The 15478-nt window shown below is 48.7% G+C and overlaps 1 protein-coding gene across 1 annotated transcript in view; it reads right to left on the reverse strand.

Annotated features, from left to right (window-relative positions):
* NTSR1 (neurotensin receptor 1) overlaps window positions 1-3292 on the reverse strand; it is a 54962-nt gene extending 51670 nt beyond the window's left edge. The window contains exon 1 of the mRNA XM_041478579.1: window positions 2536-3292. Coding sequence (XP_041334513.1) covers window positions 2536-3204 — 669 coding nt within the window. The 5' untranslated portion in view covers window positions 3205-3292. The remainder of the gene's footprint in view (window positions 1-2535) is intronic.
* Window positions 3293-15478: the final 12186 nt, after the last annotated feature.

Genomic DNA, 15478 nt, shown 5'->3' on the forward strand with positions numbered 1-15478 from the left:
TATTATTATTCTTACCAGGAATCCTGATTGTTCACATTCAGTCTAATTCCACTCAGGAATGTCCATTAAAATTTGAATACTCAAAGCAAATACAGAGGAACTTTTTCAAAATCAGAGATGTTAAATTACTACAATCAAATAGGCCCTTACAACTCAGAATATTCTGTGATTCTGTGAAATACTTTTTCCAGGAAGCTTGTTCCAGTTCAGAGAGGATCATTCTCCTGTAATGATCCCAGCAAAACCATAGCTCACACTGGTCTCTGAGGGTATAAATGGTTACAATGCCCTGTTCTGGGACAGAACTTGAACTTCTTTCAATCAGCCAACAAAAAAAACCACTTGGAGAACTAATGGCTTCCAAAAAAGAAAATGCCAGTTTGCTTTAGACAGTTTGCCAAACAGGAATAGGAGTGAAATATGTTGAGTGATTTATTACAAGTGATTTGCCAGCTTGAGCAAGTGCATCACTGCTCTCCTTAATTTAAAGACAGAAAATGAATGCAAAGAGACGCAGAGATGCTCTAAAGCAGCTTGAACCCTCCACAAAAGACCAGGGTTCCAGACTGCCACCCAGCAAGACCTCTGCACGTCACACTCCACATCAGCACTGCCCTTTCTCTCCCGGATCTTCCATCATTTGTCTTTTTTTAAACCTCTGCACAGCCCAGGCCGTGGCAGCGCCGGCTCACACGCTGTGCCATGGTTTCCACTAACGCACTTCAAACCTGCCTTGCAGCTGCTTTGCTTATTCACTCCAGAGCCCTCCCCGGTCCAGGGCCCTGCCTCACGTTGTGTGATGCTTCCCTGTGCTCAGAGGAATGGAGTGAAACCATGAAACAACCTTCCTGGCTTGGCAAAGCCACTTCTGCAGCCAGATCCCCCGAGAAGGAACAGGTTGGCACAGTTTGGGGTTTGGTTCTTCCTTCTCCCCCAACAGCTGCCTCTTTCTTTTTAACTTTTAAATTAATCCACTAGTTAATTAAAAAATACATATATGTATATATATATGAGGAAAGCCCACAGGTGAACTTCACATACACATAATATATTCATGTTTCCTACTCCTGACTTGGCTAATGGAATTTAATAACTGCAAGACTGTAAGGTATATTGAGAATTGTTTAAAGTGTAATCTCCAAAGATATGGCTAGGAAATAATCCTCTGGTTTTAGCCCTACCATGGTAACAACGAGCATCAGTTTAATCCTAGAAGGAAGATGAGTGGAAATAATGCATTTCAGTCCCATTGTTCTCAAATCAGATGGCTCAGTCTCCTCAGAGAGCAGAGAATTTGGGTTAAGTACACTGGGCTGCCGCTGACAAAACCTTCCAGGCATCTACAGGAGAAATGCAGCCCTCACCACCTCAGATGAAAGTTAGGGATCATGATAAAATGCAGAGGAAATCCAGGGCTTCTATCAGCGCTTGATTTTGGTTTACTTCAACAGTACAGAGGGGAAACTGGGAGAGTTATGTATAAACATTTACCGACTCTGGTCTTAAACCTAAATGCACATTCCCTCACCTGCTTTTAGTGGGAAGGAATGGTTCTGATTCATTTCCATTTAAGTTCCCTCCCTTCAGGAGTGGAAACATCCCAGCGACTTCAGTACACATGCAGCTTTAAATTCCAACTGCCCGCTGATTAACCCCACCTGAAATTCATGTTCCAAATAAAAAATTGAGCAGCTATCACATGCAAGCCTGGCAGCTAAGGGGCTATGGAGATTGGTGTCTTGCTCTCTTCTGTCCCTCCTTCCGTGTCTCTTACATTTTTCAAGCTCAATGCTCCAGTAAACAAATCCCTCAACCCGCCAGAGCACTGGAGCATGGCAAGTGTTGATGCTGAAATCCATTCCACGCATGGGCGTGTTGGATTTAGCACTGTGTGGAGAGCAGCAAAGCCGTGCTGAAGTCAGGAGGGGCTGCTAAAACCAGCTACGGATTTCCCCAAAACAGCAAAAATAGCAGCCTCTGGCTTCCACCATGCAGCTCCTTTTCAGAAGCCAATGCTACACCCTGCGTCCAAAACTTTCTGAAATTAGGAGCTGTCACTACACTGAAGAAAAGGGCTCTGGATCAACACAAAGAACGGGGAGAGGGGGGAGATGGTTTTATTTCCCCTGAATTTGCTGGCTGCTTTCCAGCAGAAGGGGGGGAGATGCAGAAAATGCAGAGAAAGGGTGGAGATTTGGGGGTTTCTGGCCATGACCGGCCACCAGGAGCTCCGGACCGGGACACGGGAAGCTCCGGGCACGGTAAGGGGCCGGATTAAGCACGGAGCAGGATTTTCCCCGGTGCAAGGTCTCTGCTCAGCGCGGCGGGGCAGGAGCGGCTGCGGGGAGGGGCGCAGCAAGCGGAGCCGAGACCCCCACAAACCCCTCGTGAGCGCACCCCGGGCCGGTGCGACCCCTCAGGGCTGCCCGGGACATCCCTTTGCCGAGCCGGACCCCGCTCCAGCATCCCCTCCTGCCCCGCCCGGCTCCGCAAAGTTTGGGCAGCCGGGGGAGGAGGCGGCCCCCCGGCCCTCACCTGGATGACCGTCTTGAGCGTGGAGGTGTCCACGATGGCGGTGCAGATGAGGGAGTCGGGATCCTGGTCCTTGCCGTAGATCTGGCCCATGGTGAAGATCATGGGGATGGCGAGCAGGAAGGAGGCGATCCAGATGCAGCTGATGAACTTCTTGGTGCGGCTGCGGGACATGATGCTCTTGGCTTTGAAGGGGTGGCAGATGGCCATGTAGCGCTCCACGCTGAGGCTGGCGATGTTGAGTGCCGTGGCATAGGTGCAGGCGTCCCGGAGGAAGTAGTAGCCCTTGCAAACGGCCCCCCCGAAAGCCCAGGGGTGATGGACCCAGATGAAGTTGTAGAGCTCGATGGGCATGCAGAGCAGGAAGATGAGGAGGTCGGAGAAGGCGAGGCTGGCCAGGTGGTAGTGCACGGTGCTCTGCAGGTTCTGCAGCGACTTCTTCCGCACCAGCGTGTACGCCGTGATGGAGTTGCCCACGGTGCCCACCAAGAACAGAGCCGAGTAGATGACGGTCACCATCACTTTGGAGTAGATGTCGGTGTTGACGTCCAGGTCCTCCTCGTCGGGCACTTTGGGGAGCAGGTCGGAGCGGTTGGTGGCGTTGGCATAGCCGCTGGGCTGCGGCTGCAGCGGCCCGGCGGGCACGGCCGGGGCCGTGGCGTTCGGGTGCATCCCCGGCGCCGGGCAGCGCCGCCCGGAGCCGCCGCTGCCCCCGGCGCGGAACTTGGCCGGTTTTAATGCGGCGGGAGGAGCCGGCGGTCCCGGGGCTGCCGCGCGTGTGCGAGTGCGAGACGCGCCCCCCGCTCGGTGCGAGCGGCCCCCGATCCCTCCTCCCTGCGGCTCCCCCCGCACTGATGGGTGTGCTGCGGGGGGATCCGCACCGCACCGGGACACCCACACACACCGGGACACCGACACACACACCGGGACACAGACACACACACACCGGAACACACACCGGTACACCGACACACACCGGGACACCGACACACACCGGGACACATACCGGGACACCCACACACACCGGGACAGCGAAACGCACACCGGCACACACACCGGGACACCAACACACACCGCGACACACACCGGGACACCGACACACACACCGGGACACTGACACACACACCGGGACAGACACACACATCGGGACAGGCACACCGGGACACCGACACACACACCGGGACACCGGGACACACAGGCACACCGGAACAGGCACACCGGGACAGGCACACACAGCGGTACACACCCGCACACACACACACCGGGACACCGACAAACACACCGGGACACACACCCGCACACGCACACCGGGACAGGCACACACCCCGGTACACACCCGCACACACACCCGCACACACACCCGCACCGCCGCGCCCTCCCCGCCGGTCACGCAGAGCCCCCCGGCCCCGCTGCCGAGAGCGGTTTTGCAGCCCCAGCTCTGTCCCCAAAGCCCGGTCCGTGCAGGGACAGGGAGGAAAAAGGTCCCGGGCTGGGCTGCGCTGCCGCTCCCCGCGGGGACTCCCCCACATCCCTCTCTAAGTCAGGCACAAAGGCACGGCTGGAAACTGAGCGCTGGTAAGGGGCTGCTCGTGGGGCTGAGCCCCCTCCTTCATCCCCCCCAGGGTGAGGAGAGGTATCAGGGGTGCTCTGACATCTGCAGGTACTGCTGATTCCCAAATAGCCACTCAGCTCCTGCTGCTGCTAGGATAAATGCATGTAAATGAAGGGGAAAATACATTTATAAATACCTACCTGTGCCCTGACCTGATATGGCACCCTCAGTGCCATGGCACAGCTGCTTTGCTTTGGTCCCTATCAGTGACTTTTCCCTTAATATTTTCATATTTGGGGATGTGGGTTCCTCTGTGAGCTTCCCTGTTGCAGGGACAGGGGCTGTGGGGTGTTGTGATGATGTTGAAGGTGACAAATGGATCCTCCACAGGGAAATGATGGGTGGTCTGTGATGGGGTTACCCTTTCAGCCACCCTGAAAAACTCTGGTGAGCTGTTTGTCCACTCAGTCACCTTTGAGAGAAAAATCTTTAAAAATGAAGAGAAGAGATGGAGGAAAATCCCATTCAGGGCATCACTGGTTTATCCAAAGACAACCGTAATTTTCCCTGTTCATTAGCAGATGCTGAGGGCCTTGTTTCCAACAGCCAGTTGTTGGGCTCTGTGTTCACCCAGGCTCTTACCTAGCTGATGAAAGAAGTCTAATTCTTCAGTCAATCAAATCATCTCTTGAATACAAGCAACAAACTTTCCCCTGCCATCCACCAAGAGTCAATATTCCCCCCAGTTTTTCTCCTTTTGCATCCATCCAATAAGAACCCCATGGAAGACTAACCAAAATCAGATTTATTTAGTCATGTTATTCATACCAATTTGGAGAGAAATATTTTCTGGCACTCAACCCACTTTGGTTTAGAGAATGACTAATAATCTCTTAACACCAATGTTCCTTCCATTTAAGCTCTTCTATTATGAACTTTCTATTAGTTGAGAGGAGTTTGTCAGAGTTGCTGTTCCCAGCTGGTCTCCCCAGTTGCTTCTGACCCTTGGACAGGGTTTTGAGATGGATCAAGAGTATTTATCCTGGAAAAGGAGTGGAACATGAGGTAAGTTGGTTGGGTGCACTGATGTCTGAAGGAGAGCTGCAGCTGGGATGCAAACCTCTCCTGGCTACCCGCTGTCCCCAGCCCCCAAACCCCAGGGGGAGCTGAGAGCCCCATGACTGAAGGACAAACCCACAGTTATGGGCTAAAGCAGCTCTCCCACAGATGCAGCGAGCGAGTTCCTTTGGGATCTTTATCTGTAACGAAGAGTTATTGTCCCTTCTGGTGCTGTAACTTCATTTTGGCCTTGTGAAAAGCTGTTGCTATTCCCACAAACAAGATACCCATCTGCTGGTCTAATTTTGCAGTGTGGATGTGCACGTTTATATCAATAGCTGTCTGCAGAAATGCTCTGGTTTGGGTTTTGCTGCCTCATCTTTCTGCACACAGGCGATGCTCAGGCACGGCTGACAAGGAGAGAATTGCCCCAGCAGCTCTTCCTGAGTGCTCCATGTGCTGCCTCCTCCACTTTCCCTCCATGCCAAGCACTGGCAGGGAATATCAAAAGATACAGTTTAAAAATAATTCTAATTGCCAACTGAAATAGCAGGTACCTGGAAATAATGTGGCTGTTGAGCTACAATCAACACTTCAACAGGCTGGTGCAGTTTGTACCGGCCAAATCTCTCCTTTCCTAAAAGTGTGCAGGGAAGGTACTGCCCCAAAAATTAGTGGGGACCACCCCAAAAATGGACTGAGTGCTCCCACCAGGAAAGGCCTTAACAGCGCAATTCTGTGAGCTAATTAATTTAGTAAATTCTAATAATTCCTTGTCAAACCTGCCTCAGCCACACGTGAAGGATTCTCACTCTCTCTCGCAGCTCTGTTTCTCACAGATAGGGTGAGAGCACAGGGCTTGTCTCCTGGGATGCAGACTCGCATTCCCCGGGCAGGGATCGACCTCTCCACCTTTCCAGAAAGTTTTTGCCCAGCCAGGTTCTCCCTTCTGTCCTCACCTGGCTTTTACAGAGCTGGGTTGCTCCAGCCTGAGACCCTGCCAGCCCTGCTCTCCAAGCAGGCAGGGGCTGAGCCTGCCCAAAGAAGGCACACAAAATATCCCCCCCTTTCCCACCCCACATCCACCCCTTTCCTGCCTCTCCCTGCTGCCAGCACATGCCCTGAGGGATTTGTGAATTCCCTTTCTCCAAAATGAATGACAAAAACATCTCTTCTCACTTTCACTCCTGCTCCCAGCAAGGTTTTAACCCACGTTCCCCTCCCAGCTTCCTTCTGGTGCTCCAAAGCCTCCACCATAAATCCCCACTGTTTGTTTCGGAACCAGCTGACCTTTTAGCTAATCTGGGCTCGTTTTAATATATTTTGTGTGTGTGTGTCTGCGGCTTAAAAAAGGAAAAGAATCATGGAAACTAAAAAATGCCTGATCTCAAATGTTACTGCAAGGCATTTACTTAAAATCTTGCAGGAAAATGTCACCCAAAGACCTCATCTATTTAAACTGCCTGGACTTCGAGCCGAGGGTCCCATTGTGCCTCAGGTGTGAAGCCTCACTCCCCTTTTATGGAGACTCAAGTATTTTTCATCTTTTCTTTTTCCAGGTGATTCCAGTCACTAGGAATTTTTCGTGTTAGTCTTATTCCTGCCCATTTTCATCGGGCAGGATTTTTCTGAAGGGCACGGGAAGCAGCAAAGGGAAAGCTCTGCAAGAGGCTGGTGCTAAGAAACAGCATCAAACTTTTTCCCATGGAGCACCCAGCCCCAAACCCCTGTTAGAGCAGGTTTGTGAGGCAGGGGATGCTGGACTGATTGGAAGCCTTTAAAATCACTTCCCAGTGGGCTCATTATAAGACAGGCTGTGCCCTAAAAGTCAGGAGTGTCTAAGATGAGCTGGGAAGGTAAAATCCTGGAGTGTACAGGGATTTTTTTGGGGCATGTGGTGCCTGAAAAGTGAGGAAGTGAGGGAGAAAGGGGTGGTAGAAAAAGAGACATCGATCAGCATTGTTGGTGGTAATATTGACTGGATCATTACTTACAGGCACTCCTACACTTAACTTATTGCAAAATAAAGCGTTGGTTTGGCTGAGCAATAAACAATATTTACTGCCTTTGGCTGAACTGTTTTTCAGAAGAGTATTTTAAATCAAACCAGTTGATACACAGGAAATTTATTGACTCTGGTTTTCATGGCAGATTCACCCGCTGAGGCTCTGCAGTGTGAGCACGCTGGTGTGTGGGTTGGCAAAGTGGACAGACATGCCCAGAGCGGAGCAGTGATCACACACCCCAGCATGTGTGTTCTTGGGCAGTTTAAAAAAGAAAAAGGCAGCCCAAAACCCAGAACACGCTGTGATGTGCATGGGGCTATTGGTAAGAAAGTCACTCTGAAGAAGGATCGGTCTCTGGGAAGGAAGAACTGTGAAACAAGGTGCCGAGGCACCTTTTACAGCTCCTGTATTCTGTGTGTTACATGGTCAAATCCAGTCCTTTACTCAGGCAAAACCCCTTCTAATGTCATGAATGTACTGGCTGACAGACCTGGTAATATTTGTCTCACACATCAGAGAGTGCTGCATTAACTGGAAACACACAGGAGATAGCAACTGCTTTAGCTTAGAGATAAAGGAGTTTGGGGTCCCTTGGGCTGGTACTGCCACAAGCCCAAATCTGTTTCCTCATGGCAGTAAATGCATTTTGCCTTTATATATGCAGTACAAGTGCTCACCACACAGAAGTCGTGCTGCACACAGGGTTTCTCTTTGGAAATCCTGGGGTTTATTCCAAGAACAAATACCAAAAAAGGGGACAGAGGAGTCTAAATGGAAACTTCTCACTCGCAGTGGCTGGGACCCTGCATGGCAGCCCCAGGCACGGCACATGCAGATGGGCTGTTCCTCTGTTCCCCAGGGCTTTAATCTGCTTTTGCAGCCCTGGCAGCGGCTCTGCCAGCTGTGCTTCCAACAGCTCCACGCAGCGGTGCCGGCTCGGAGCACAGCCCTGCCTGCCAGGAGCGCTCCAGCCCAGTCCCTTCTCCTCACACACCACACCAGCATCTTTCAGGAGGTCTCAGAACTCAGTTCACAGATTAATCTCATTTTCTGAACCCTCCTCCAAAGAGCTGATGCTCTTTTCCAAAATTTCAGCAGGCCTGGCAGTTGTAAAGTGCAAAGGAAAAAGCAGCACAGCAAAAATCCCTGGCAGCCAAGCACTCTTTGCTGTCTCTTCCCAGTGAGCTTCCCATGTGTTTGAAGTGCTCACAGATCCTGGTTAAACGCCTTGGATTTCAGGAAACACAAAAAGCACTGGCCATGCTTTGTGCTCTTTCCTGGTGTGAGCTTTTTTATTAAATGCTGGAAATGCCATGGGCTGGAAGAGCTTTTTCCTTGGCTCTATGTTCACCAAACAACAGGATGTGTTCAGACACCCTTCACCCTGGTCCCTGGCATCCAGAAAATCCCTTTCCTTTTCCAGGGAGACCAGCACTGAGGAATGCAGCAGGCTCAGCTAAAGAAAGGTTCCCAGTGGAAACTTTCCTGGGACTCCCTACACTGGCTTTGACATTTCAAACTCAAAAACTTGGCACTTTATGTCTTCCATAGCATGCTGTGACCTGTGCAAGTGCTTATTATTGGTTCCCTGTAATCTGGCTCGTTCCTGCTATTCTTCCCTTTAAGAGCCCACATCCTCCTATTTTTTTGAAGCACTGACACCCTGAGCCTGGGCTGTTCCTGAGCCTGGGCTGCTCCTGAGCCTGGGCTGCTCCTGAGCCTGGGCTGCTCCTGAGCCTGGCCCCAGCCTGGCACCCCTATTCTGTGTGAGCAGAGGGTGCTGGCACTGCCCACATGTGCTGTGTCAGTTTGAAGCCATTCCCACTTGTTCAGCCTCCCCATCCTCTCGTAGTTTCTCTCCATTTTTCTTGTAGCTCCCTCAGGTACTGGAAGGCCACAATTAGGTCGCTCCAGAGCTTTCTCTTTCCCTAAGCCCAGGCTACAGTTTTTCTCTTTTGTTTACAAAGCCCATGTGTACAGATGTAGAAACCAAAACAAGTTCATTTTTAGTGCAGTACATGATTTTACAGCAAAACAGGAAAAGTTGCCCACCCAGCCTTGAATCCAGGCCCGAATGCCCGAGGAAAAAAAGTCAGGAGAATGATTTGGGTAGAAGGGTGCATTCATACAAAAAATTGCTAAACATCAGCAAAGCCACACTGGTGACAAGGACGTGAAATAGGTCAGAAAAATTAGATGGAGTCCTTCTTCCTCAGTAATGTGATCAATTTCACCAGGTGGAAAAGTGGAGTAACAATGACAGAAACGTCCACAAAAGCAGCTGTGAGATGAACTGGCAGGCAGCTGGACAGAGTTCAGTTAACAAAATTATTTCTTTAAACTACTTGATTCTCCAGAATTTGCTCTGATCCTTCAGCAAATTTGGCAGCCACGGGTCAGCTTGGCTCTGATATTGTGTGAGGTTCACTTAAAGCCCTTGTCTTACCTGGAGCTATGAGAGTCCTTCTTCCTCAGTAATGTCATCAAAGGAAGTCATCTTTCACCAGGTGGAAAAGTGGAGTAACAATGACAGAAACGTCCACAAAAGCAGCTGTGAGATGAACTGGCAGGCAGCTGGACAGAGTTCAGTTAACAAAATTATTTCTTTAAACTACTTGATTCTCCAGAATTTGCTCTGATCCTTCAGCAAATTTGGCAGCCACGGGTCAGCTTGGCTCTGATATTGTGTGAGGTTCACTTAAAGCCCTTGTCTTACCTGGAGCTATGCTGGCAAATGAGCAGGTTGACCTCAGTGCAAGGAGAAATATTCCTCTCCCAGGGAGGCACAAGGAGACACAGAGCTATGAAGTTCAAGAATTAAAAGCCAAAAGTCAAGCTGAAGTCAGGGTGGCAGGATCTGCCTGGATTTTGTTTGCATAAGTAATACTTTTAAAGGGGAGAAGTCCACAGGCAACATTTTCTGACACCTCTACAGCTTAATTTGCACAGCAAGGCCAAAGCTTGGAAAAGATTTTCCAATATTTGGGGCCTATAACAATATGGGGCATATAAAAATAGGTGCGATTTTGGCCATAAATACCAGGAGTTATTTTTAAAAAATTTTAGAGTTATTTTTAAAGCCTCTTGGAGCTCTTCACCTGTTGTCCCCAAACAAGCTTGTCTCGAGGGGTGTCTCACTTGAGTGTCTCCCTGGAGAAAGAGAGGCACCTGAGACACCCCAGTGGGTCATAACTGGGACAATAACAAATTAACAGCACTGATGAGCCTCTGAAACCACTGGCAAACGAGCTGAGCAAGCAGCAAGTCCTAAATTCATCTTTGTGAGGACTGAGCTTTGGCTGCATTAGGAAGATGTGTAGCTCCCACCTGCTTGTATCTGTACCTTAATGGAGATCTTCACTCCCCAGAAGCCCCTCCAAGGAGCTCAGAAATACATTCCTGTCCTCTGTGAGACTCTCTGCTTCCCTTGATGAGCATGCAAACACATTTTATTATGAGCCTGATATGCCAGCTAGAAGGAGAAATTGATAGTCTGCCATATAAAGAGATCTGAGATATGCTTGAAAAAGGGCAAACTTGCAAGAAATAAAATCCATCTTGTGTTGCAATATGAGAAGATCACTTTATCTGTTGGTCTTTTATTGGAATAAAAGGGCATGTGTAGGTATTGAATTAGCTGCGTGACATGTCACAGCCTGAGCTGGAGGTATAAAAAGAAAGATTTTGATCAAATGCACACTTGCTTCAAGATGTAAAAGGGATGATGTGAAGAAGCAATTTTGCAAATTTAAGCGAAATTGGTTTAGAGCAGATTTTGACAGCAAATGGAGACAGAAAATGTGACAATCTCACCCTCACCCACCAACCAAGCCACAGCAAACCCAGCTGCAGGGTCTTGTCACAGCTGGTCCCTTCCCTCCTGCAGCCCATGATGGGAGCTGAGCCAGGGCACTCAGCACAGCACTCTGCTGAGCCAGGGCAGCTCCCAGATCTTTGGCTGCCTCAGCCTCAAAGGAAGGGAGAGCTGGAGACAGGGATGACTCCTTGAGGGGTGACTCCTCATCCTCTTTGGCTTTTGAACCTAATCACAAGGGTCTGGGAGAAGGTGATGCTCCTAACCCAGGAGAGGTGCAATAGTCTCATGTTCACTTCCTGACAGGCTGAGTTTCTTCTTCAAGTGCCAAAAGTCAAGGAGATAAGTCAAATCCATTTGTCTTTAGATTCTCAGCTTGCCTAATTGCAGACTTCCTCATAAGTGCCATGCTCATGGAGGACTCAGAAGACATGAAGCTATTTTTACTCTTCATTTAACTCTTCTCAGCCATTAGCAACGGAGAAGTTGTGATTAGTGCTGTGAGTTCTCCTGTAAAACAGTTATCCAGTGAATCACTCTTCACTGACAGGGCTCTGCCCATCTTCCCACCAGCCTCACCAGGTGATAGCCTACCATTATAACTCCTCCAGGAGACAGTTATTTCATGGAGAAAACACTTTTCTTCCTCTCCTGCCTGGTAGGGAGCTGTTCTGCTCAGCTCCATGGCAAACAGCAGCTGGAGGGGATCCTTCCAGCCAGGGTATCCTCAGCAGATCCTTCAACTGCTCACACACCACAGAGCCACAGGGGATGGTCCTGCTGGCTCCAGGGAGCTGACAAAGTTGGAAACAAATAAATGTCACCCCAAGATCCTGGAGATCCACTGTCCAGGACGTGCAGGGGGATCTGAAGTCATGGTTCTGGTTTATGAAGAGCAGAAGTGCCCTGTCTTTAGCCACCTCCAGGTGCATCAGGAGGGCATTCTCCCCAAAAATGAGGGCTTCCCTCCAGTGTCTGTCCCCCATTCTCTGCTCAACTCGATGCACAGCAGTGCAAATCAAAGCACAGCAATCTGCAGGGTCTCTCCTGTGCTGTGTTTCATCAGCAGGAGGGAGCAGGAGCAGACCCAGACCTGCTGCAGCACCTTGCCCTGCTGTCCCAGGGGATGGGCTGGGCTCAGCAGGAGCACTGCTATTGATCACAGCCAGGTTGTGCTGCAGAGGAGCTGCAAGTGACAATAATCATCATCATTCTCACTGCTTTATTTGATCACACAGACAGAGCCCAAAGTGTGCCGATAATAACAGGAACACCCCGTGAGCATCTTTGATTTTCTCTTCATGAAATCACACGTTTCACTGTTGTTTCTGAAAAAACATTAGATGAGAATCATTACAAGGCAAATTAGGTTTGAATGTTGCCAGTTTGGGGAGAGAGGATGGAGACACAGCCTCGGTGAGCTCCTTTTCTGCCCAGAATCTGGAATGAGTGGCAGAGCTCCACATCTGAGCCTGATCCTGCCTTCCTGCCTGCCCAGACCTGCACCAGAATTCAGGAGTTTCTGACTTTTGCCACATCCCCGCTGACTAGGAGCTAAAATAACATGCTGGGTGCAGATATCACCACCAATGTGTTTTCATATTTCCATTAAGATTGGTCTTGACAATCCTGGAGGTCTTTACCAACCTTAACGATTCTGTGATTCTATGCCACCACCTAAATAAAATGGAATGGGGAAACAGCAGGGCCCAAATCCACTCCCTCCCTCTAACTCAGTGCACTTGTGTCTTACTGTCTCAAGCTAATTATTACAGCTTGTGTTTATGTGGATCTTTTTGCCAACCTATAAAATAGCAGCAAATCCTCATGCTCGGTTTTGGCACTGAGCAAACTTCTGGTTGCTGCAGCCCATGGATTTGTCCTCCAGGATGTCATGACAGTGAGGTTTGGTCCCAAATGGCTTAAATGACACTAAGTGGTTCTCCCATTAGTCCAGCAGCAAACTCCATTCACGGCTGTAATTTCTAACCTGGCACAGATGAATGAAATTAAATTTGTGTGATGATATCCAGAGAAATGCTTTTGTTTTGGAATAAATCAAGGAGGTGGCTGGTGGTGCAGGTTGCAATGAACCCGCAGGAAACCTGCTATTACTGCTGAGAGCTGCCACTCCTGGAGCCAGGCTGAGCACCTGCAGTGCAATAAGTCAGATTGTGGATGCAGAATATGTGTAAACATTATACCTGATGGGGTTTGGCCAGCACATGTGGATTTGAACCCACGAGAGGAGCAGCCTTCACTTTCCTTCCCCACTTCTGCCCACTGAGGATTTTCCCTGACAGAAAGAAGACATAAATCCCGAGGTTTATAATCAATTCTGAGCGTGGGGTGCGAGGATGTTCGATGTTAAATATTTAAATTAAACACAGCAACTTCTGCTATTCAGGCAGAAACCCACTCCCTTGGGAGGCTTTCTCGTAGGTGTGTTTAATGGGACCAGTTTTGCAGCAGCCAAAATCAATGTTGAGTCTGCTACAACACAACCACGGGGCTGAAGCTGGGGAATGCTGGCTCATGGGTTTTGTTGTGGGCTCCCAGTTGAGCCTGTGATGAGGGAATGTGCATCCCAGAAACTCCAAGGCAGGTTCTTAGTTAAGGATTAAAAATTTCCAAAGTACTTTGCTATAATTGCACGCTTTTCCTTAAATTCAGTACTTGAATAATTCTAGAAATTGGCTTGAATTAGAAAATGCTTCACCTCTAACTATAATTTGCTAGGAAACAGGTAAAAAAAGGAAGAGCTCAAGCAAGAATAAGTAGCACAAGTATAAAGAGGTTTGGGAGAGAGGAATTAAGTATGAATATGAATGTGCAATAACTTACATTTATGTTGCTGTCACAGAACCCTGAAAATAAAATCCAAGAACAAACGGGGATAAATATTAAACCAGCATTTATGTTCACTTTCATTTCAACAGTGCAAATACTTCAACACATTAAAAAAGATTTAGATTTTCTAGGTACTCAGAGGTTTTGTAGGCACTGTCAAATTTGATTCAAGTCGATGAAGAAGTCTGAATACTCTGTATAAACATGCAGCTTAGTAAGCCTTGTGCCCAGCCCAAAATGTAAGACATTTTGAAGCAGCAGACTAGAAATGGGATCCATATAGCCTCCTCATGATTGCTCTGGATTTTTGGACACAAAAGAGAAGCTGCACAGGAATGTGCAGGGGGTTATAAGCTGTGCTGAAGCAGAGGTGGGAGAGCACAGCCCTCCCCAGCAGAAAAATCACATTTTCCTTGCAGGATGCTGGAGAACAGGATCCAGGGACCAGCCAGGTCCAACAAAGCCCTCACTCCAATCTGACACATTTCTGTGTGCAATCATTTGACAGCTCAAGTGTGACCTGGGGCTGGAGGCCCAGCAGCTGCTCAAAGATTTGTGATGCTGAGGCTGCCCAGCTGGAGAGTGCTGGGTGCCCACGGGGGTCTCCTGACCTGAGCACTCCAGCCCTCAGGAGCTGCTCAGCTTTGTCCTGCCCTTCCCACGGCTGAGAGAGATGAAACCTCATGGGGGAGATACCCAGGGCAGGAGCAGGCATCACCTCCTCCCTGAGGCAGCAAAGGGCCATGGACTGCTTACAGTTTGAAAATGAGATAAATTTAACCAATACAGGACTTTTCAGCATAAAAGGGGTCCCGAGGAGGCTGCAAGGCGCTGTGTGCTTGGGCAGCCTCAGCACAGGGAAAAATCCATGCCCACTGAGGCTTTGGCCACTGATTCTGGAGCTGGGAAGAAGTGGCAGCATCAGGACTGACCAGGGAGTTGATTGACCATGGATGTTGATGCTCTTTAATTTTCAGGCTTGTGAATGTGGTTGCAAACTTGGAACTTTGTTTGACTCACGACTAAAAGGAACATATGATTATTACAGCATTTGGACCCAAGAATCAGTAAAAAACAAAAGCAGCATATGAGGCAACATATGGTAAATATGTATTTAGAAGCACAGAAAGTAGACAAACTCATCTGGGTCAAGATTTAATCAGATAATATTTGGTTTAGACTCAGCACTAATGCTGCTTTGGAAGCATATTACATTTGGAGTCAGTATTTAAAACTCTGTTACAGACAGATGAAAATAAAAACTGAGGGGGAAAAAAGAGTGGCAAATTCATGGCATGGCAAATTTATATTTCTTGGCAACCAGAAGATCAAGTCTAATTAATCCACACCCACCCACTTTCCTTACACGTCTGGTACAAAGGGCTAGCCTGGGTGTGTAATGCAGTTAATAACTCATTTCCTTTTGGTTTCTTCATCTTCATTTATTAATTCCCAAATTCCAGCTAGACCTACAAATCTACCATCTTAGACTCTGAAGAAGCTCTTGAAAGAAGAAAAAGGAAAGCTCTGATAATGCTGAAACTCCTTTGTTTTTTAATGAAAGTCCTGGTTCAAGAAGTCCTGCAGGTTTTTAGGCAAAATATTTTCCTACCAAGTCAATGAGTCACAAAACACAGTCAGTGCTGTCATGGCTTGGGGTAATCT

The sequence above is a fragment of the Pyrgilauda ruficollis genome, unplaced genomic scaffold (genome assembly GCF_017590135.1).
Source record: "Pyrgilauda ruficollis isolate IOZ18807 unplaced genomic scaffold, ASM1759013v1 scaffold45, whole genome shotgun sequence".
Taxonomy (NCBI): domain Eukaryota; kingdom Metazoa; phylum Chordata; class Aves; order Passeriformes; family Passeridae; genus Pyrgilauda; species Pyrgilauda ruficollis.